The sequence below is a fragment of the Eucyclogobius newberryi genome, unplaced genomic scaffold (genome assembly GCF_026437365.1).
Source record: "Eucyclogobius newberryi isolate DKJ021-1_F unplaced genomic scaffold, fEucNew1.0.hap1 SCAF_3, whole genome shotgun sequence".
Taxonomy (NCBI): domain Eukaryota; kingdom Metazoa; phylum Chordata; class Actinopteri; order Gobiiformes; family Gobiidae; genus Eucyclogobius; species Eucyclogobius newberryi.
Genome location: NW_027315945.1, coordinates 37,038,840 through 37,060,597, shown reverse-complemented (window position 1 = coordinate 37,060,597; position 21,758 = coordinate 37,038,840). Strand labels below are relative to the sequence as shown.

Below are 21,758 nucleotides of genomic sequence, written 5' to 3'. Positions count from 1 at the left end.
GGGAGAGGAGGAGAGAGGAGGAAAGAGGAGGAAAGAGAGAGGAGGAGAGAGGAGAGAGGAGGAGAGAGAAGACCTGAGTGAGAGGAGGAGAGAGAAGAGGAGAGAGAGAGGAGGGGGAGGAGGAGAGAGGAGGAGGAGAGAGGGAAGACCTGAGTGAGAGGAGAGAGGGAGGGAATAGAGAGTAGAGAGATGGTGCAGAGCGTGAGAGCATGAAAGAGAAGAGAGAGAGAGAGGCCAAAGAAAGGATGGAGAATGCGAGAAAAAGAGAAGAAAGATAATCTGAAAGAGTATAGAGAGGGGGAGAGAGAAAGAAAGAGAGGAGGAGAGAGGAGAGAAAGAAGACCTGAGTGAGAGGAGAGAGTGAGGGAAGAGAGAGAGGATGCAGAGTGTAAGCATGAAAGAGAAGAGAGAGGGGCCAGAGAAAGGATGGAGAATGCGAAAAAAAAGAGAAGAGAGAGAATCTGAAAGAGGATAGTGAGGGGGGAGAGAGAAAAGAGAGACAGAGACGAGCGAGACGAGGGAGGAAAAAGGGTGACAGTAGAATGTGGCAGAAGATAGGAGAAAGAGGGGAGCAGAGAGTAGAGAGTAAGGCAAGAGTAGAGTGAGAGAGGATGGAGAGAGAAAGCAAAAAAAGAGAGGAGAAATAAGCGATGGGAAAGAGGGAGGCAGAGAGAGGAGGGAGGGAGAAGAGATAGGTGAGGAGAGAGCGACGGAAGAGAAAGGAAAAGAGAGAAAGAGAGAAGAGGGAGGGCAGAGAGAGTGAAGGGAAAGAGAGCGAGAGACAAAAAGAGAAGAGTAGCAAGAGAGCGAGAATGAGAAGAAAGAGGGAGAATAGAGGGCGGAGAGAGGAGAGAGAGTGAGGCAAGAGTAGAGTGAGAGAAAAGAGGAGTTGACTGAGTAAGGATGGATAGAGCGAGAGTCAAAAAGAGAAAAGAGTGGCAAGAGAGAGGAGGAGAAGAAAGAGGGAGGAGAAAAGGCAGAGAGAGGAGAGATGAGCGATAGGGAAAGGGAGGAAAAGGAGAGGCAGAGAGAGGAAGAGAGAGGAGGGAGAAAAAGAGCTGAGGGAAGATAAACGAGAAAGGAAAAGAAAAAAAGGGAGAAGAGAAATAGCAGGTAGAGAGAGAGAGGAGAAGGAGGAGGGCTGGAACACTTACCCAGACAAAGAACGTGACAATAAAAGAGTTAGGTGCATATTCTGAGCCAACTTAGATGACAGTTGTTCGCTCTGTGGCGTTAGAGTGATCATATCGCCAGTAACATCAGAAAACACACGTTCGTTAACCGTAAAACTGCGAGAGGGGCGGCGGCTGCTGCGGGGGAGGGGGGGGGGACGCGCCGCCGCCGCTCCCAAAGTTTTAGAGTTAACCCGCGTTCGCCGCACCATGCTCCAACGGACGATGACGTCACCGTTTTCAACGCCTTCAAATCAGAACGCTACCTGAGCGGCCTCGGCTCACAGGTGGCGGTCGCGTGTCACGCCCGATCGCCGACCGCTCGGAATATCGTCGAGAGAAATGAGATTGAGCGTTTTTTTTTTTGTTCTCTATATTCGCTGGTTTAACTAGGATCAGGAAAGTTTGATCAGCACCGCGACGTTCTGTCCCGAAATCAAAAGTGCCACGCTTAGCCGCACAGCGCTTATTAGCCCGCCGCGACCACATCCTGTTAATCCCTAATGCGGTGCTGTTTTACCGGCAGGAAAAACAGGCACTCGCACTCCTTCCATCAAGCTACCGCATTCAGCAAACAGGAGCATTGCGTAGAACTAACCCTAACTCTTATCACCCTTGATCGTGTCTGAATTCTAGCTTCATTCGGAAACGGCACTTCGACTCAGAGGACGAGAACCTTTCGTTTGCATCTGCGGCAACACTGAACTGACAGAGGAGGCGCCGCATCGTCACGGCGACCAACAGGATAGCTCTTCTGCAACGACGGACCGAGCCACCGCGCTCCCGTTCAGCACAAACCATCCACGGTCTCTCCGGTGGTCCACGTGTCAGGGATGGCAGTCCTTCGGCAGTCCACGCTCCAAGGTTCTTGAACTCTTCCTGACCTGCTGTCCTGCACTGAACCTTTGATCTCAAACCCAACCCTTGAGAATAAAACCTCCCGAAAGCCCCTTGTTCAGCTCGGCCCTTTTGTACCGCGCTGTACAAATAAAGTAAAGCATCTTATTGATTGATAGAGTCAATAGTCTCCAACACGAGACATCTTGACCTTTTATGACTGCTGCAGTACTAGAACGTCCAGATTAACTTGAGGTATTAAGGGATATGAGCCAAGGGCGGTCGAAACCGGCTCGACTTTGACCGTAAACAGTTTGTGCAAAGTCGCAACAAAGCTCGACAAACTGCCTCGACTTGAATGCGACGCGGCAATGTCTGGATTCTCGCGCCGCTCTGGGTGGCTTCTAAAGCGACGCACGCCAAAACGAGTCCTTGAACGCTCGTCCAAGGTCAGAGCCAGCGACGACAACAACAACAAGCTCAAGGAATCAAAGAAAGTGAAATTAGGCTCAGCTGCGCTCTGCCGGAGCAACGTGTCTCTTTGAAAAGATAATAACGCGGAAACAAAGGCCGGGTGGTTTCCGTTCGTCGGCGGGCGTCGTCCTTGCGCGGCGATTGAAGCATGGCGAGGCGAACCAGAGGAAAAGACATTAAAGACACGGCATGGGGACAGCGAAGGAGAGCACTTTCACACACAACACGGCGGCGACCACGCGGCGACCACTCGGCCCCACACTCACTGACGCACACTCACACACACACACCTACAGGCCTGGTCTCGCGCTGCCGCGGCAACGTGTTCAGACCGGGGATGACTTTACCCACCGCTGGAGTCTCGATCGGTTACTGGTCGACCAATCGGTGAGCAGGAATGCACTGTGAAAACGTAGACGAACTCGCGGATAAACTTATCTGTCTGGAGATGTGGATGAGGTCGGCGTAAATGAGTGTGTTTGGATGGACAAAAGTTACGGCATTGAAGCCAAAAGCTGCATTACCAGTGGTTGCCATGAACGGTACTCTGCAAAAGCCAATCAAATGAAAGGGAAGTATTTGAGATTGAGATTTTTACCTTGGTACAAGAAGAAACCGACACATTTGAATTGACAAAACTGGTTTTGTTAGAGCAAGAGCGTCCAAACGTTTTAAATCAGCCTTTGGACATGAATGATGAATAGGATTGTCAGACGGGGCCATGGAAAAGAGGGTAATACAGAGAACATTTAGCAGGTTGAACACGATCTGTATTCAGGCTTCAAACCTCAAAAAGGACGTTTTCAAATGTTTGACATTGGCTTTATGAATAGTAGATTTTTTTAAAAAGTTGAAGATGAATGCACTAGTTATTGCTGTTAGGGCCAGATTATATTATTATTATATTATACCAATGAAATTTCCCCATGTGGGACAATAAAGGAATATCTTATTTTATCTTATCTTATATTAGAAGTCGATTATTTTAATGTGTTTTGTTCCTGTTGCTTTCAGTATGAATTGTGCTATACAAATAAACGTGCCTTGCCTAATTTTCTGAAAAGTCGACTAGACGATTATTTCTATTCTACGTTGAGACTTAAGGTCGAAATGTGGTGCCTGAAGGCTTCTCGAGAAACAATATCTCCAAATAAAGTGTTTTATTGCTTTATAGTTTATTCTATTTGGTCATTTTGATTTGACAATTATATTTTTGTTTGTCTTTTAGAGTCTGTAATGTCTTACCTTGAGGCTCGATTCTCACATTATACCTGCGGTCCATAGTTTGGACACGCCCGCTTTAAACATTCACCATTTCACGCAATGTATCTATAACCTTCTCTACCCAAAAGTCACGTCTGTTTTTTTCACGATGCATCGCCGAACAAACGGATGGTCGGTCAGTAACCGAACTGAAACGCCAACGGTGGTCACTCCCTCCTATTTATCACATACTTTCTATTGTTTTATTGTCGTTAAACACTTGGATTAAAGAGCGTTTCCTGGGGTTAGTCGGCGGTTTAGCTCGTTGTTAGTCGGACGGCCTGCGACGAGTTAGCGCCGTTACGTCCCTCGCTGTTGCAAAAAGATGCAAAAGAAGTAATGAAGAAAAAAGAAACACATCTCTGCAAGTGGGACGTGTTACCTGGCTATGACAAACAGCACACAACTGACACCCAAGTAGGCCAGCAGAATATACATCCAGATATCGGGCGAGAGCGGGTTGAGGAAGGAGAAGACGCCGGGGTTGGTCCCGTTTGGCTTTCGGTACAAGATACTTATCCCCAGCGTCATGAAGGGCTTGGAGAAGTCGATCACCTTCTCGCGGACGTACGTGATGGACAGGGGAGCCACGGCCAGGTCAGCCCTCTGCAAGACAGGACCAGAGGAGGAGGAGCGAGGAAGGAGGAGGAGAGAGGAGGAGGGAGGAGGAGGGGACCAGAGGAGCGAGGAGGGAGGAGGGAAGAGGAGGGAGGAGGGAAGAGGATGAGGGAGGAGGAGGAGGGAGAGGGAGGAGGGAGGAGGAGAGAGCAGGAGGGGGAGGGAGGAGGAGGGAGGAGGAGAGATGAGGAGGGAGAGGGGGGAGGATAGGACCAGAGGAGGAGGAGGGAGGATGAGGAGGAGGAGGAGGAGGAGGGAGGAGAGAGGAGGAGGGAGAGGGGAGGAGAGGACCAGAGGAGGAGGTGGAGGAGGTAGAGGAGGAGGAGCAGGAGGACAGAAGAAGAGGAGGGAGGAGGAGAAGGAGGAGGACGAGAGGAGGAAGTGGAGGAGGAGCAGGAGGACAGAGGAGGAGGAAGGGGGAGGTGGAAGACGAGAGGAGGGAGGAGGAGGGCGACAGAGGCAGAGGAGGATGGAGGAGGGGGAAGAGGAGGTAGAGGAGGAGGTAGAGGGAGAGGACGAGAGTCGGAGGAGAAGGGGGGAGATGAGCAGGAGGAGGTGGAGGAGGGAGGTGGGAGGAGGAGGAAGAGGACAGAGGGAGAGAACAAAAAGGCCATGAGTTACAACAGAAGGGTAGAGACGGTGCACGTTTCTGGTGGAGAAGGTCATAAAGGTCATAAAGGTCATAAAGGTCGTAAAAGTCATGAAGGTCGGAAAGGTCATGAAGGTAGGAAAGGTTTCAAAGGTCGTCCACTGTGAATTTTCATTCTTATTTCATGATTTTGAATTTCCTGATTGAGCGTTGACATCTTTATGCCTTTGTTGATTTGTCATTATTATTACACTATTACACATTATTATCACACTATTACACATTATTATCACACTATTACACATTATTATTATCACACTATTACACATTATTATCACACTATTACACATTACACATTATTATCACACTTTTACACATTATTATCACACTATTACACATTATTATCACACTATTACACATTATTATCACACTATTACACATTACACATTATTATCACACTATTACACATTATTATCACACTATTACACATTATTATTATCACACTATTACACATTATTATCACACTATTACACATTACACATTATTATCACACTTTTACACATTATTATCACACTTTTACACATTATTATCACACTATTACACATTATTATCACACTTTTACACATTATTATCACACTATTACACATTATTATCACACTATTACACATTATTATCACACTATTACACATTATTATTATCACACTATTACACATTATTATCACACTTTTACACATTATTATCACACTATTACACATTATTATCACACTATTACACATTACACATTATTATCACACTATTACACATTATTATCACACTATTACACATTATTATTATCACACTATTACACATTATTATCACACTATTACACATTACACATTATTATCACACTTTTACACATTATTATCACACTTTTACACATTATTATCACACTTTTACACATTATTATCACACTATTACACATTATTATCACACTTATACACATTATTATCACACTATTACACATTATTATCACACTATTACACATTATTATCACACTATTACACATTATTATTATCACACTATTACACATTATTATCGCACTATTACACATTACACATTATTATCACACTATTACACATTATTATCACACTTTTACACATTATTATCACACTATTACACATTATTATCACTTTCACAATCTCAATGTCCAGATGCTGAATGCTGAATGTCCTATCACAGGATGAGCCTCGATGAACGTTGAGCTCTTAAGAAAAGACTCTGTTATGAACTGAATCCCTGGAGGTCTTGTCCTCATTTCCTGCTGTGATCTGGTGTCTTTAGTGAGGGCGTGGCATTCACGCCTCCTGCTTTGGCGTGGAATCTGTTTCCTGTTTTAAGAACAGACGGCTCTCCTGGAGGGACAAACTTGTCAAGTTTTCCTTTTTATCCTTCAAATCTTTCAATAGAAAATCCACAACAAACATTAATTCTCTCCTGAGCATGAATTTGACCTGCCCAAACGGGACGAGTTATAACTGAATCTAACCCCGCCTTATTTACTACAACTCCTCCCCTTTGCCCAGGTCAAATCTGTGCTTAGTAAAGTATAAATGCTCCTCAAACCATTTCCTTCAGCTTCCTTCAGAGGGGAAGAGACATCCGGCAAATGATCGAGGGCTGGACCACACACGTGCCACGCCCTTATCCACGGCACCACTGGCGTACCTTTGAAACCTTTCGTTCCGTGGATTAACGAGGCATTACATCAATTATTTTTTATTTTTATTGAGACATTTTGACTGCCATTCGGAAGTCATTTTCAATCTGAAGGCGCCCGGTCTGAGAAAGTAGAATTGATACTGCATTGTCCTCCTAACGTTCTAAAATAACTGACATAACTTTGTTTGGGCGCGGGGGAGAACTCCTCCCATCAAGCAGGACTATACCACCTCAGGGTGAACTCCTCCCATCGAGCAGGACTATACCACCTCAGGGAGAACTCCTCCCATCGAGCAGGACTATACCACCTCAGGGAGAACTCCTCCCATCGAGCAGGACTATACCACCTCAGGGAGAACTCCTCCCATCGAGCAGGACTATACCACCTCAGGGAGAACTCCTCCCATCGAGCAGGACTATACCACCTCAGGGTGAACTCCTCCCATCGAGCAGGACTATACCACCTCAGGGAGAACTCCTCCCATCGAGCAGGACTATACCACCTCAGGGAGAACTCCTCCCATCGAGCAGGACTATACCAGCTCAGGGAGAACTCCTCCCATCGAGCAGGACTATACCACCTCAGGGAGAACTCCTCCCATCGAGCAGGACTATACCACCTCAGGGAGAACTCCTCCCATCGAGCAGGACTATACCACCTCAGGATGATCTCCTCCCATCGAGCAGGACTATACCACCTCAGGGAGAACTCCTCCCATCAAGCAGGACTATACCACCTCAGGGAGAACTCCTCCCATCGAGCAGGACTATACCACCTCAGGGTGAACTCCTCCCATCGAGCAGGACTATACCACCTCAGGGAGAACTCCTCCCATCGAGCAGGACTATACCACCTCAGGGAGAACTCCTCCCATCGAGCAGGACTATACCACCTCAGGGAGAACTCCTCCCATCGAGCAGGACTATACCACCTCAGGGAGAACTCCTCCCATCGAGCAGGACTATACCACCTCAGGGTGAACTCCTCCCACCGAGCAGGACTATACCACCTCAGGGAGAACTCCTCCCATCAAGCAGGACTATACCACCTCAGGGAGAACTCCTCCCATCGAGCAGGACTATACCACCTCAGGGAGAACTCCTCCCATCGAGCAGGACTATACCACCTCAGGGAGAACTCCTCCCATCGAGCAGGACTATACCACCTCAGGATGATCTCCTCCCATCGAGCAGGACTATACCACCTCAGGGAGAACTCCTCCCATCAAGCAGGACTATACCACCTCAGGGAGAACTCCTCCCATCGAGCAGGACTATACCACCTCAGGGAGAACTCCTCCCATCAAGCAGGACTATACCACCTCAGGGTGAACTCCTCCCATCGAGCAGGACTATACCACCTCAGGGAGAACTCCTCCCATCGAGCAGGACTATACCACCTCAGGGTGAACTCCTCCCATCGAGCAGGACTATACCACCTCAGGGTGAACTCCTCCCATCGAGCAGGACTATACCACCTCAGGGAGAACTCCTCCCATCGAGCAGGACTATACCACCTCAGGGTGAACTCCTCCCATCGAGCAGGACTATACCACCTCAGGGAGAACTCCTCCCATCGAGCAGGACTATACCACCTCAGGGTGAACTCCTCCCATCGAGCAGGACTATACCACCTCAGGGAGAACTCCTCCCATCGAGCAGGACTATACCACTTCAGGGAGAACTCCTCCCATTAAGCAGGACTATACCACCTCAGGGAGAACTCCTCCCATCGAGCAGGACTATACCACCTCAGGGAGAACTCCTCCCATCGAGCAGGACTATACCACCTCAGGGAGAACTCCTCCCATCGAGCAGGACTATACCACCTCAGGATGATCTCCTCCCATCGAGCAGGACTATACCACCTCAGGGAGAACTCCTCCCATCGAGCAGGACTATACCACCTCAGGGAGAACTCCTCCCATCGAGCAGGACTATACCACCTCAGGGAGAACTCCTCCCATCAAGCAGGACTATACCACCTCAGGGAGAACTCCTCCCATCGAGCAGGACTATACCACCTCAGGGAGAACTCCTCCCATCGAGCAGGACTATACCACCTCAGGGAGAACTCCTCCCATCGAGCAGGACTATACCACCTCAGGGAGAACTCCTCCCATCGAGCAGGACTATACCACCTCAGGGAGAACTCCTCCCATCAAGCAGGACTATACCACCTCAGGGAGAACTCCTCCCATCAAGCAAGACTATACCCACTCAGGGAGAACTCCTCCCATCAAGCAGGACTATACCACCTCAAGGAGAACTCCTCCCATCGAGCAGGACTATACCACCTCAGGGAGAACTCCTCCCATCGAGCAGGACTATACCACCTCAGGGAGAACTCCTCCCATCGAGCAGGACTATACCACCTCAGGGAGAACTCCTCCCATCGAGCAGGACTATACCACCTCAGGGAGAACTCCTCCCATCGAGCAGGACTATACCACCTCGGTGCTGTACAAACTGACTTCTGTGATGCTCCACAGAATGTCGTTGACCCTAACTTGCATTTATTCCCTTAAAGACGTTCAAAAACATTATACATTCTTAGTGTCAGCGGGGGGTCGCCTCTCCACAGATCTGCATTACCCGCTCCTCTAATGCAATACTGCGGAATGAGTTTTCCAGTAAAATGAGTATCACGTAAAAGCAGCGAGTTGCGACAGGATCAGGCCCACAGTTTTACAGACTTGACCGCTCCCAAACCCGGATAAAGAGTCGTGTGCGTCGCTGCGCTGCTCTTCCATCTCACACTTCGTTTAGTTTAGTTAAGTTTAGTTTAGTTTAGTCTTTATTTGTCAGGACCGTGTACAAAATCATTCATCTTCAAGAGAAAAGATGATCTGCACCAGATTTAGCTCCTGCTACTTTCCATCTGCAGTCGCTGAGCAAGTGAATACATAAGAATAATAAAAGGACACATTTCATAACAATTACAATACGTTACATTTCATTATTAACATTAGCTCAGTAAAATACACTATAAAACAAATACATTTCTAAGAGTTACAGAATGAATTCAGACGGATAAAAAATACAGATCAAATCTAAGTTGGCTGATTATCGTTGATTATCGATGAGCGTTTTCAAGTTTCGAGTGACGTTATGAATGTCTACAGACAATTTCAGACTCTCTGGGAGTTGATTCCACCGTCTGATAATTCAAAAAAGAAAAGGCCGAGGATCTTTTCGAGACGGTGCCATTTCTGCTGCTGAGGAGTCGTCCGAAGGGTTTTACGAGAGCTAAGAACTGGTCAGACGATATAAACGCGCTTCCTCCTTTCACGGTTTGAACGTCTCACTTTAACGTTGAAATTGTTGTTGCTCTACAATTTACGATTTGTGCGCGACAAGTTTTGAGTCTATTTTGAGCGATTGATCTAAACAAAGACATTTCATCAGGATAGTCAGGATCGTTAAGGAGAGAGAGGGAAGAGGATGGAGGGAAAGGAAGAAAGGAAGAAAGAAAGAAAGAGGAGATGACCATCATTCACCAGCACAGGAAGCATTTAGAGCCAATCAAATTAAGAGAACAGCGTCATTAAACACTGCTGGGCCTGTCCTGGGGCACTTAGCTGAAATTTAATGCTCTGCCGTTTCAGCCGATATCCTCGAAGGGCTTTTTTTCCTCCGACGACGAGTTACCGTCAATTATCTTCCGACGCTCTTTGTGAGACGCCGAGATTGCGGTCGATCCGGGCCAAAAGCGCGTGTAGATACTGTTTTAGTGAAATATTCAGATTCGGAAGGAGTCAAGAGTACCGAATTTTTCGGACAATAAGTCGCACCTTTTTTCATGGTTTTGGCCGGGGTGCGACTTATGCTGATATTTATACTCCAGAGCGGCTTATATGTGATATTATTTGTTATTTTCACACTTGCAACTGCATTTCATACTCCAGTGTGACCTATATGTTTTTTTCTTCTCTTTTATGCATTTTTTGGCTGGTGCGACTTATACTCCAGTGCGACTTATATATGTTTTTTTCGTCTCTATAATGCATTTTTTGGCTGGTGCAACTTATACTCTGGAAAATACGGTAGTTGGTAAAACGGCGGTTGATGTCGAGTTACCGTATTTTCTGGACTATAAGTCGCACCTTTTTTCATAGTTTTGGCCGGGGTGCATCTTATACTTATATTCATACTTATACTTCTACTCCGGAGTGACTTATATGTGATATTATTTGATATTTTCACGCTTATAGTCCGGGAAATACGGTACTTCAATGTTTTCACCAAAGACGAATGCTCAACTTGAAGATCGCGCGTTAAACCGACACTTATTCTTCGTGATGAGCCGATCGGAGCGGGCGAGTTTAGATGAACGCTGAAAGGTTTGTGAAGCGGGGTCTACACTGTTTTCGAAGCGCCGGTTCTTGTGATTGTCTAAAGTCGTGTTGCTGTCATGACAGACGTGTTTCCGCCGTCCTGTGTTCCCAGGACTCCCTCCAAACTCCAGATCCCGCTCGGACTTTTCCCGGTTAAACAACAAAACAACAAACACACAAAGTGAGACTGTTGATATTTTGGACGTCTCGGCAATGACAGCGTTTCACATTTTACACCTAAAACACAGCGAATATATGGGGCATTTCAGAGCATGCGAAATGTGTGACGCCGTTTGAATGAGGCTAACGACAATAGCGACATTTTTTTTATCTGCAATCTTTGCTTTTAAAGTCGATTTCATAACGATTATTGATTTAATTGCATTGGTTTTGTTTGTATTGTGATTTTAGGCCATTTTGAATAGTTTAAATGATGCCACTTTATAATAACTACACATTAATTTGCCTTAACGAAGCATGAGCAAGACATAAATCATAATCAACATTTAGTTTATTATGCATGATTTATATAAGGTAAGGGTTAAAACTTAGGTGTTAGAGTATTAGCTAAAGCTGAATCATTTGGACTAAACTCATGTTTTACCAAGGCATGAGTAAGTGTAGTTATTATAATGTGTTACAGTTTAAATTATAAACGACAAACCCAAAAGCAATGGAAATAATATAAATTTTTTGATGTTTAAGTAAGTAATAAAATTATATTTTATTTGCTTAGCACCTTTCACAGACAACAGTGCTTCACAAAAAACTGTTTAAAGACAGAAAACAGTTGAATCAGCCCCAGAAACAACTAATTAAAATGCAGATTTAAGCTTGGAATGCACGGAATCTCAAAAGGAAACACATACGGCCTTGTATCTCTCTCTCTCTCTCTCTCTCTCTCTATATATATATATATATTCTAATACATATGAGACACGTTACACTCCAATATGTTGTGATGAAAAATGTGCTCTGAGGGACACAAACTTATCACGCGGCGCCAATTCATCCCGGAGTGACGTATGGCAACCTTCGCGGGACAAAAAGGATGTAGCTGTGAGGGATGCGGCGCTTGACCTTGTTGTGAGCGTTTAGCATTTATAGTCACAAACACCTTTTTAGATTTATTAAGTGTCGGCGAACGGGAGACGCGCTTTCCGGGCCCCGGATACAGACGGTGGCGTGAAAAGGTCTATCTGCGCCGCACACGGTTCCATTACAAACGCCGTCACAAAGAGAGGATTAAACTCAGAAATACATTGATTTAAATGAATGTACTGTTCAGCGACGAGGCAAGAACATCCGACTCGTTACGGTGAGGCATTGACGGGTGTGATGTTTAAGAAGCCAAAAATGTTGTGTTGTGCCAAGAATCCAGATGTCGGCGAGCTTGAGAAAAATCGCTGCACGTATATATAAGAAATGTTTATGATCTGTTAGACGACTTGAAGAGGCCGTGTGAGGACAACCAGCTCTGAGGCCCGTGTCAAAAAGGAGTTTATAATCGAAGCCAGGCCTGAGTCTTTTAATCCTTTTCCTTTACACTGTGCGGTTAACAAGACACAAGCCAAGTTATGCAAGAACTATTTATCCATCTCCAATAGATTTTTATTCATTTTTATTTTATTTTTTTGTTAAATTGAGTTTTATTCGCAATAAATTCAGAATATCGATGGGCAAATCTAGAATATTATTTTATTTTATTTATTTTATTTATTTTATTTATTTTATTTATTTTATTTATTTTATTTATTTTATTTATTTTATTTATTTTATTTATTCATTTTAATTTAATTTGTTTGTGAAATTTAGTTTTATTCGCAATAAATTCAGAATAACACCTGTTTTTGATCTGATGGCTCTATATTTAATGAAGTCGTGTATTAATGCCGTATGTTCTCTTTTTGCAGCTCTTTGACCAGTTTCGACCGACTATTTCTGCCGAACAGCGAAACGTTCCGGTCGAAGCGAAAACAAGAGCATCTCCGTGAAGAAAACGTTTCAAAGGAAGTCGCCTGTTGAAACGGAGACGCCGTCGTCGCCACCTAGAGGTCATTTTCACCTTGAACGCACCGGACCGACATCGGGTTCGTCCTTCGCCCGAGAGAAGCGTTATGACCTTAAACTTCTCCACTTTTACCTGTGAGCCTCACGTTTTCTGCAAGGACCTGATGAGCTTTTGACCCTCCGGATTTCTCACTTGACAAGGGTTTCAGGATACTATTGTAAACAGAAGGCAGATGGTTTCTTCACCGATTGTTTTAACCGTGTTCTAATCGTGTTCTAATCGTGTTCTAACCGTGTTCTAACCGTGTTCTAATCGTGTTCTAATCGTGTTCTAACCGTGTTCTAACCGTGTTCTAATCGTGTTCTAATCGTGTTCTAACCGTGTTCTAATTGTGTTCTAATCGTGTTCTAACCGTGTTCTAACCGTGTTCTAACCGTGTTCTAATCGTGTTCTAACCGTGTTCTAATTATGTTTTAACCTTGTTCTAACCGTGTTCTAATTATGTTTTAACCTTGTTCTAACCGTGTTCTAACCATGTTCTAATTGTGTTTTAACCGTGTTCTAACCGTGTTCTAATCGTGTTCTAATCGTGTTCTAACTATGTTTTAACCTTGTTCTAACCGTGTTCTAACCATGTTCTAATCGTGTTCTAACTATGTTTTAACCTTGTTCTAACTGTGTTATAATCGTGTTCTAACCGTGTTCTAATCGTGTTCTAACCGTGTTCTAATCGTGTTCTAACCGTGTTCTAACCGTGTTCTAACCGTGTTCTAACCGTGTTCTAATCGTGTTCTAACCGTGTTCTAACTATGTTTTAACCTTGTTCTAACCGTGTTTTAACCGTGTTCTAACCGTGTTCTAATTGTGTTTTAACCGTGTGTTAACTGTGTTTTAACCATGTTCTAACCGTGTTCTAACCGTGTTCTAACTATGTTTTAACCTTGTTCTAATCGTGTTCTAACCGTGTTCTAACCGTGTTTTAACCATGTTTTAACCGTGTTTTAACCGTGTGTTAACTGTGTTTTAACCATGTTCTAACCGTGTTCTAACCGTGTTCTAATCGTGTTTTAACCGTGTGTTAACTGTGTTTTAACCATGTTCTAACCGTGTTCTAACCGTGTTTTAACCGTGTTCTAACCGTGTTCTAACCGTGTTCTAACCGTGTTTTAACCGTGTTCTAACCGTGTTCTAACCGTGTTCTAACCGTGTTCTAACCGTGTTCTAACCGTGTTTTAACCATGTTTTAACCGCGTTTTAACCGTGTTTTAACCGTGTTCTAACTGTGTTCTAACCGTGTTTTAACCATGTTTTAACCGCGTTTTAACCGTGTTTTAACCGTGTTCTAACCGTGTTCTAATCGTGTTTTAACCGTGTGTTAACTGTGTTTTAACCATGTTCTAACCGTGTTCTAACCGTGTTCTAACCGTGTTCTAACCGTGTTCTAACCGTGTTTTAACCATGTTTTAACCGCGTTTTAACCGTGTTTTAACCGTGTTCTAACTGTGTTCTAACCGTGTTTTAACCATGTTTTAACCGCGTTTTAACCGTGTTTTAACCGTGTTCTAACTGTGTTCTAACCGTGTTTTAACCATGTTTTAACCGCGTTTTAACCGCGTTTTAACCGTGTTTTAACCGTGTTCTAACCGTGTTCTAATCGTGTTTTAACCGTGTGTTAACTGTGTTTTAACCATGTTCTAACCGTGTTCTAACCGTGTTTTAACCGTGTTCTAACCGTGTTCTAACCGTGTTCTAACCGTGTTTTAACCATGTTTTAACCGCGTTTTAACCGTGTTTTAACCGTGTTCTAACTGTGTTCTAACCGTGTTTTAACCATGTTTTAACCGCGTTTTAACCGTGTTTTAACCGTGTTCTAACCGTGTTCTAATCGTGTTTTAACCGTGTGTTAACTGTGTTTTAACCATGTTCTAACCGTGTTTTAACCGTGTTCTAACCGTGTTCTAATCATGTTTTAATTGTGTTCTAACGGTGTTCTAACCGTGTTTTAACTGTGTTTAAACCGTGTTTTAACCGTGTTTTTACCGTCTTTGATTTCTCACTTGACAAGGGTTTCAGGATACTATTGTAAATGGAAGACAGATGATTTCATAACCGATCGTTTCTGTTCAAAGCAGGATTCGCTTCAACAAAGATGGCCGCCTCTGCACCTCTTTCAAACCGTCCCTTGGCGAGCGGCCGATCGCAGCCCTTTCCGACCGTGGCCCCCTCCTGGACAAAATAGGGTATTACAACGACCCCTTGAAAAAACGAACCCGGTGAATGTTTTTGAAGTATTAATACGCGGCCTTGTGCTTTTTTACCGATATACTTTTCATTTTCAGAAAAAAAATGTGTTGTGTTTAGTCAAAAACACGTTTCCCGCGTCATATCCGCGTACAAGTATGTTCCTTGGATTCTTTTGAGTACTGCAAAACTCACGGCGCACGTACATTTTGAAGTTAAATGAGCTTGTACTACGTGCGTAGCTTTCGACCGTCCTGATTTCTCACTTTGAAAAGGGTTTCAGGACACTATTGTAAACGGAGGGCAGATGATTTCATTACCAATCGTCCCTTGGCGTAAACCTTTCCAAACCGTGGCCCCCTCCTGGACAAAATTAGGTATTTCAACGACCCCTTGACCGGACCTCGCTGGGAAGGTCACACCGTCCTTCGCGCGTTGCCGTGGGTTGCGCCCCGCCCCGTACTCCCGTACTCACGTGGTCCATGAGCTCCTTGACCATGCCGTTCCATTGCCCCGTGTTGTCGTCCGGGGCGCCGTACTTCCCGTCCTCCACCAGGCGGATCTCGTAGGCGAAGCCCAGGATGGCGGCCAGCTCGCGGAGCAGGTCCACGCAGTAGCCCTCGAAGCGGTCGTTCCCGTACAGCGGCTTGTCCGACTTCTTGAACATCACGTACGGCTCCTCCTGGTGGACACACGCGGGAAGACGACAAAGACTCAAATCTCAATACAAGGCGTAGAACATATTAAAGCAACAAAGACAAGTTTATCCATGTTTATTCATGTTTTAAGACTTGTGACTTAGTTTAGTTTCATGTTTAGTTTCAGGGTTAAGTTTCATGTTTAGTTTCAGGTTTAGTTTCAGGTTTAGTTTCAGGTTTATTTTCATGTTTAGGTTCAGGTTTAGTTTCATGTTTAGTTTCATGTTTAGGTTCAGGTTTAGTTTCATGTATAGATTAAAGTTTAGGCTCAGGTTTAATTTCAGGTTTAGTTTCATGTTTAGGTTCAGGTCATTTATGAGAAAATTCAAACTATCTAGTAGTTTTCCTCATGGTTATTTAAATACTTTGACATATTTTTGCTCCTGAATTTGTATTTTTACTTCTTCCACCTCTCGCTTAACGTCTCTGCACAACGTTTATTCAATTAAAAACTAAAATAAGTAGCTTTAAAAGAAAATACAAGCTAGATTATTGACCGTCTTGATGTGGGAGGAGTTTAGTGCCGCGTGGGAGGAGTTTAGTGCAGCGTGAGCATAATTCTTTCATTAGACGGTAAAAAACACCAAGGTAGAACTCCGTAAAAGCAGCATCGAGACCCCGGCGTTACAAAACGGTATCCAATCCAACCAAAAATCTGAAAAAACCACACTCCATCTTCACTCGCCGGCCTCTCAGAAACCGCCTGAACGCTCCGGCAGCGGGGCGTCGCCGGAGCGAAGCGCGGCGCCACCGTAATACCAGATAATCCCCGTGTATCAGGTCGGCGACGCTCGAAGGCCCTTTTCGCTGCCGCCCCGCTCGCTCCAAGGACCCCCGGCGTCTTTGTCCGGGAGATAAGAGCCGGTGATAGTCGCGCACAAAGGCGAGCGGGCGAAAGGGGGCCGCGTGCGTCTCACTGTCCGTCGCTAACAGCTGCGGAGATTACTAATGTCTTCTTTCATATGGCATCCCGTCTCCGCCGCCTCGTTCCGCTGGCACTTCCTCATCCTCCGCTCTATCTGCCATCTGTCTTTGTTAGCTTTAGCGCCCGGATTCGCGCCGCAGATTCCTCCCTCCCCCCTACCCCCCATCTCCGCCCCCCCCTCGCCGTCTCCAGCGCTCAAGTAAAATCCAAAATATATCATGAGGCAGGTGTTGTTTATGGTAGCGCCGTGCCAGGGCGGAGACAAAGGAAATCATTACGGCGAGCGAACAGCCGCGCGGCGTTCTGGGGCGGGGAAGCGGCCGTTCGCTGCAGATCGGGGCGTTTAAAAAGAGCTGGTGAAACACGCTCGTTTCCCCCGATCGTTTGTTCGGCGCGGGAATTATGGGTAAACGTTCCGGCGTGAGGTCGGCGACGGAAGAGGCCGTCGGCAACACAACGGCGAGAATTTCCTTCTACTGCAAATGGTTTGAACGGCCATGAAAACGAACCCGGTGCGTGTTTTTGAAGTATCAGGTTTAGTTTCAGGTTTAGTTTCAGGTTTAGTTTCAGGTTTAGTTTCATGTTTTGGTTCAGGTTTAGTTTCAGGTTCATGCCCAGGTTTAGGTTCATGTTCCGGTTTAGGTTTAGTTTCATGTTTTGGTTCAGGTTTAGTTTCATGTTTAGGTCCAGGTTTAGTTTCAGGTTCAGTTTCAGGTTTTGGTTCAGGTTTAGTTTCAGGTTTAGGTTCATGTTTAGATTCATGTTCAAGTTTAGGTTTAGTTTCATGTTTAGGTTCAGGTTTAGTTTCAGGTTTAGGTTCAGTTTCAGGTTTTGGTTCAGGTTTAGTTTCAGGTTTAGTTTCAGGTTTAGGTTCATGTTTAGGTTCATGTTCAGGTTTAGGTTTAGTTTCATGTTTAGTCTCAGGTTTAGGTTCATGTTCAGGTTTAGGTTTAGTTTCATGTTTAGGTTCAGGTTTAGTTTCAGGTTTAGGTTCATGTTCAGGTTTAGGTTTAGTTTCATGTTTAGGTTCAGGTTTAGTTTCAGGTTTAGGTTCATGTTTAGGTTCATGTTCAGGTTTAGGTTTAGTTTCATGTTTAGGTTCAGGTTTAGTCTCAGGTTTAGGTTCATGTTCAGGTTTAGGTTTAGTTTCATGTTTAGGTTCAGGTTTAGTTTCAGGTTTAGGTTCATGTTCAGGTTTAGGTTTAGTTTCAGGTTCAGTTTCAGGTTTAGGTTCAGGTTTAGGTTCATGTTCAGGTTTAGGTTCAGTTTCAGGTTTAGTTTTAGTTTCAGGTTTAGGTTCATGTTTAGGTTCAGGTTCATGCTCAGGTTTAGGTTCATGTTCCGGTTTAGGTTTAGTTTCATGTTTTGGTTCAGGTTTAGTTTCATGTTTAGGTCCAGGTTTAGTTTCAGGTTTAGTTTTAGGTTTAGGTTCATGTTCAGGTTTAGGTTCAGGTTTAGTTTCAGGTTTAGGTTTTGGTTCAGGTTTAGTTTCAGGTTTAGGTTCATGTTTAGATTCATGTTCAGGTTTAGGTTTAGTTTCATGTTTAGGTTCAGGTTTAGTTTCAGGTTTAGGTTCAGTTTCAGGTTTTGGTTCAGGTTTAGTTTCAGGTTTAGTTTCAGGTTTAGGTTCATGTTTAGTTTCATGTTCAGGTTTAGGTTTAGTTTCATGTTTAGGTTCAGGTTTAGTCTCAGGTTTAGGTTCATGTTCAGGTTTAGGTTTAGTTTCATGTTTAGGTTCAGGTTTAGTGTCAGGTTTAGTTTCAGATTCAGTTTCAGGTTTAGGTTCATGTTCAGGTTTAGTTTTAGTTTCAGGTTTAGGTTCAGGTTCAGGTTTAGGTTCAGGTTTAGGTTCAGTTTCAGGTTTAGTTTCAGGTTCAGTTTCAGGTTTAGGTTCATGTTCAGGTTTAGTTTTAGTTTCAGGTTTAGGTTCAGGTTTAGGTTCAGGTTCAGGTTTAGGTTCAGGTTTAGGTTCAGTTTCAGGTTTAGTTTCATGTTAGGTTTTAATACGTCCATGGAAAAAGAACCCGGTGCATGTTTTTGAAGTATTAATACTTGGCCTTGTGCTTTTTTTACAGAGATACTTTCCAATTTCAGCAAACACTGTGACATATTTAGTCAAGAACACGTTTCCCGCGTCATATCCGTGTACAAGTATCTTCCTGTTCCTTGGAATCTTTGAGTACTGCGAATCCCACGGCGCACGTACATTTTATAAGTTAAATAAGCTTGTACTTTACTCATCTCCATTGAGCTTTGCATTCTGGGTCACGCTCTGATCTGAGATGGAAAAAAGCCCCAGTCTCAGTTTTCTTTATGTATTTGTACGTTGTTGTTTTTTTGCCTGACCACACAAATGTTGAGACCGTTTTATTGTTGTATTATCGGACTTAAGTACGAGACCAGAGAACATTTAAGAGTGTTGTTTTCCTCTAGAACTGTTGACAAACCTTCATGGAGGACATGCCTACATATTTAAGAGTTTATTTCAGATTTCATCAAAAGTCAAAGGGGATCGTCAGTAAAAATCATTTCATTCTACAGTCTCCAGTCTCCAGTCTCCTGTCTCCTGTCTCCTGTCTCCTGTCTCCAGTGAACAAGTGCAAATGTTCATTACGGTAGTTTTCATATTTAGGTTTAAAGTCCATTTCTCATTTGGATTGGCTCAAGTCCTGGTTTAGTTTCAGGTTTAGTTTTAGGTTTAGTTTCAGGCTTAGTTTCAGGTTCATGGTTCATGTGTGTGAACGCAGCTTTGGCTAGAACATTTACTTCAAAGTAATTTGAGCTCTTGCTTTTATGTAATAGGATATTATATTATCATTAGATATCATATACTTTTTGTACATGCTTGATATACAGTATTGTAAATAATAATTTCTCCTGCACAAGAATCACATGTTTAGACATGAGTTAGACATTTCATCACATTGTTTCTTTGAGTAAGACTTTGATACATAAAACATTGCAGTTCTTAATTGGAATTGTTAAATATTGTGCAGCCATAAGTTTTAATTAAATTTTTTAGGTTAGAAAACAGTACTTTTTTGTAACTGACATCTCCACACTGGAACAACAACGCTTCACCTTCCCTCCAGTTGCTTCCATTCTATAACTCTGATGATTAAACATTTTCAGGAGTTTAATGAACAACTTTACCACCAATGTGAAAAATAAACATCTACTCGTCCTCTGTGCATTTGAAAACATAATCAGAGGAAAGTCTTGCATCGGCGTACGGGACGTCCTGCCGTCACCCCCGAAAACGAGACGGCAATTTACGAACGCTTCAAGGGCAAAAGTTAACAGCAAATTTGATCATCAATTTCTCCCCAACACAATTTCACTCCGAGTCCTTCCTGCTCAAATGGCCTCCTCCAATTTCCATACGTTACCGCGTGGTCACCTTGGTTCGGCGTAATGCAACGGCGCGCACCTCCAGCCCGCCAGAGTTGCTTATCGCTGCTGACACAGCGCCTTGGCATGTTAGCGCGCGCGTGTTAGCTTGTGTGTGTGTTTGTTAGCTCGTGTGTGTGTGTGTGTGTGTTAGCTCGTGTGTGTGTGTGTTAGCTCGTGTGTGTGTGTGTGTGTTAGCTCATGTGTGTGTTAGCTTGTGTGTGTGTGTTAGCCCGTGTTTGTGTGTGTGTGTGTGTGTTAGCTCGTGTGTGTGTGTTAGCTCGTGTGTGTGTGTTAGCTCGTGTGTGTGTGTTAGCTCGTGTGTGTGTGTGTGTGTTAGCTCATGTGTGTGTTAGCTTGTGTGTGTGTGTTAGCCCGTGTTTGTGTGTGTGTGTGTGTGTTAGCTCGTGTGTGTGTGTTAGCTCGTGTGTGTGTGTTAGCTCGTGTGTGTGTGTTTGCTCGTGTGTGTGTGTGTGTGTTAGCTCATGTGTGTGTTAGCTTGTGTGTGTGTGTTAGCCCGTGTGTGTGTGTGTGTGTGTGTTAGCTCGTGTGTGTGTGTTAGCTTGTGTGTGTGTGTTAGCTCGTGTGTGTGTGTGTGTTAGCTTGTGTGTGTGCGCGCGCGTTTGCGTTAGCGCGGCTCCTGATGTAATCTTGATGAAAGAGCAGAAAGCAATGTCAACACGCCGATCGATACGTGAAAGAGGACGGGATGTCAACACGCCGCGCCAGCCAAGGACCGCTGTAAAAAGAGTCTGAATACGGCAAAAGGGAAAAAAAGGCGCCCGAGCACACGCCGGGAGACTTTTCTGAAGAGGTTTGTATACGCACAGGTACGCCGCACATTCATCGCCATGGAAACTGTACAAAGCAGGGTAATTGGATATATACTGTAATCATTTAGGTGAGTCAAAGGTCATTTTTTGTGTACGTACTGTGCGGAATAAGTGAAGGCTACGTGTGGACAAACTGGGCTTGATTGTGGCAAATTGCGAATTCGGGCGCAATTTCAGGCGATGACGACAACGTTTTTTTGCACAAGCTAGCATTAGCCAACGGTTTTTCATCTTCTTTTCTACCAAGTCAAACACCTAAACGAGAACGTAGACATTCAGCTGCTGTTTGACTCCATGTTGTATTTATCTCTTGAGCGTTCAGAATACAACAGGCTGCGTTTCCTTATGTATGCAGTACAAATATCTGCTACTACTACTACTACTACTAGTACTACTGCTGTTACTTTGACCACAAACGTCTTTTTCTTTAAACTATTCTCGTTAACGTTTATTTTTAGTGATGTTTTCTGTAATGGATCTGTTATAAGTGGGACTAAACCGCCCGGAGAACTAAAGGGGCGGAGTGTCGAGGCGGGAGGAACAGTGCGATTGGTCTGTGGTTCCACACTTCAAACTCCGCCCCCGCTGCCAGTGTTTGTGATGTCACAGAGCGCTTCAGACCGTTTTCGAGACCCGAAAGCTGCAAACATGTACGTAGTTTCACTAAGATCG

General features: G+C 44.4%; 1 protein-coding gene across 4 annotated transcripts in view; it reads right to left on the bottom strand.

Annotated features, from left to right (window-relative positions):
* grik2 (glutamate receptor, ionotropic, kainate 2) overlaps positions 1-21,758 on the bottom strand; it is a 472,281-nt gene that overhangs the window by 104,057 nt on the left and 346,466 nt on the right. For all 4 annotated transcript variants that reach the window (XM_072460039.1, XM_072460040.1, XM_072460041.1 and 1 more), the window contains exons 10-11: positions 15,716-15,922; positions 4,129-4,352 (exon numbers count right to left, since the gene is read on the bottom strand). In XM_072460039.1, the coding sequence (XP_072316140.1) occupies positions 4,129-4,352; positions 15,716-15,922 (431 nt within the window). The remainder of the gene's footprint in view (positions 1-4,128; positions 4,353-15,715; positions 15,923-21,758) is intronic.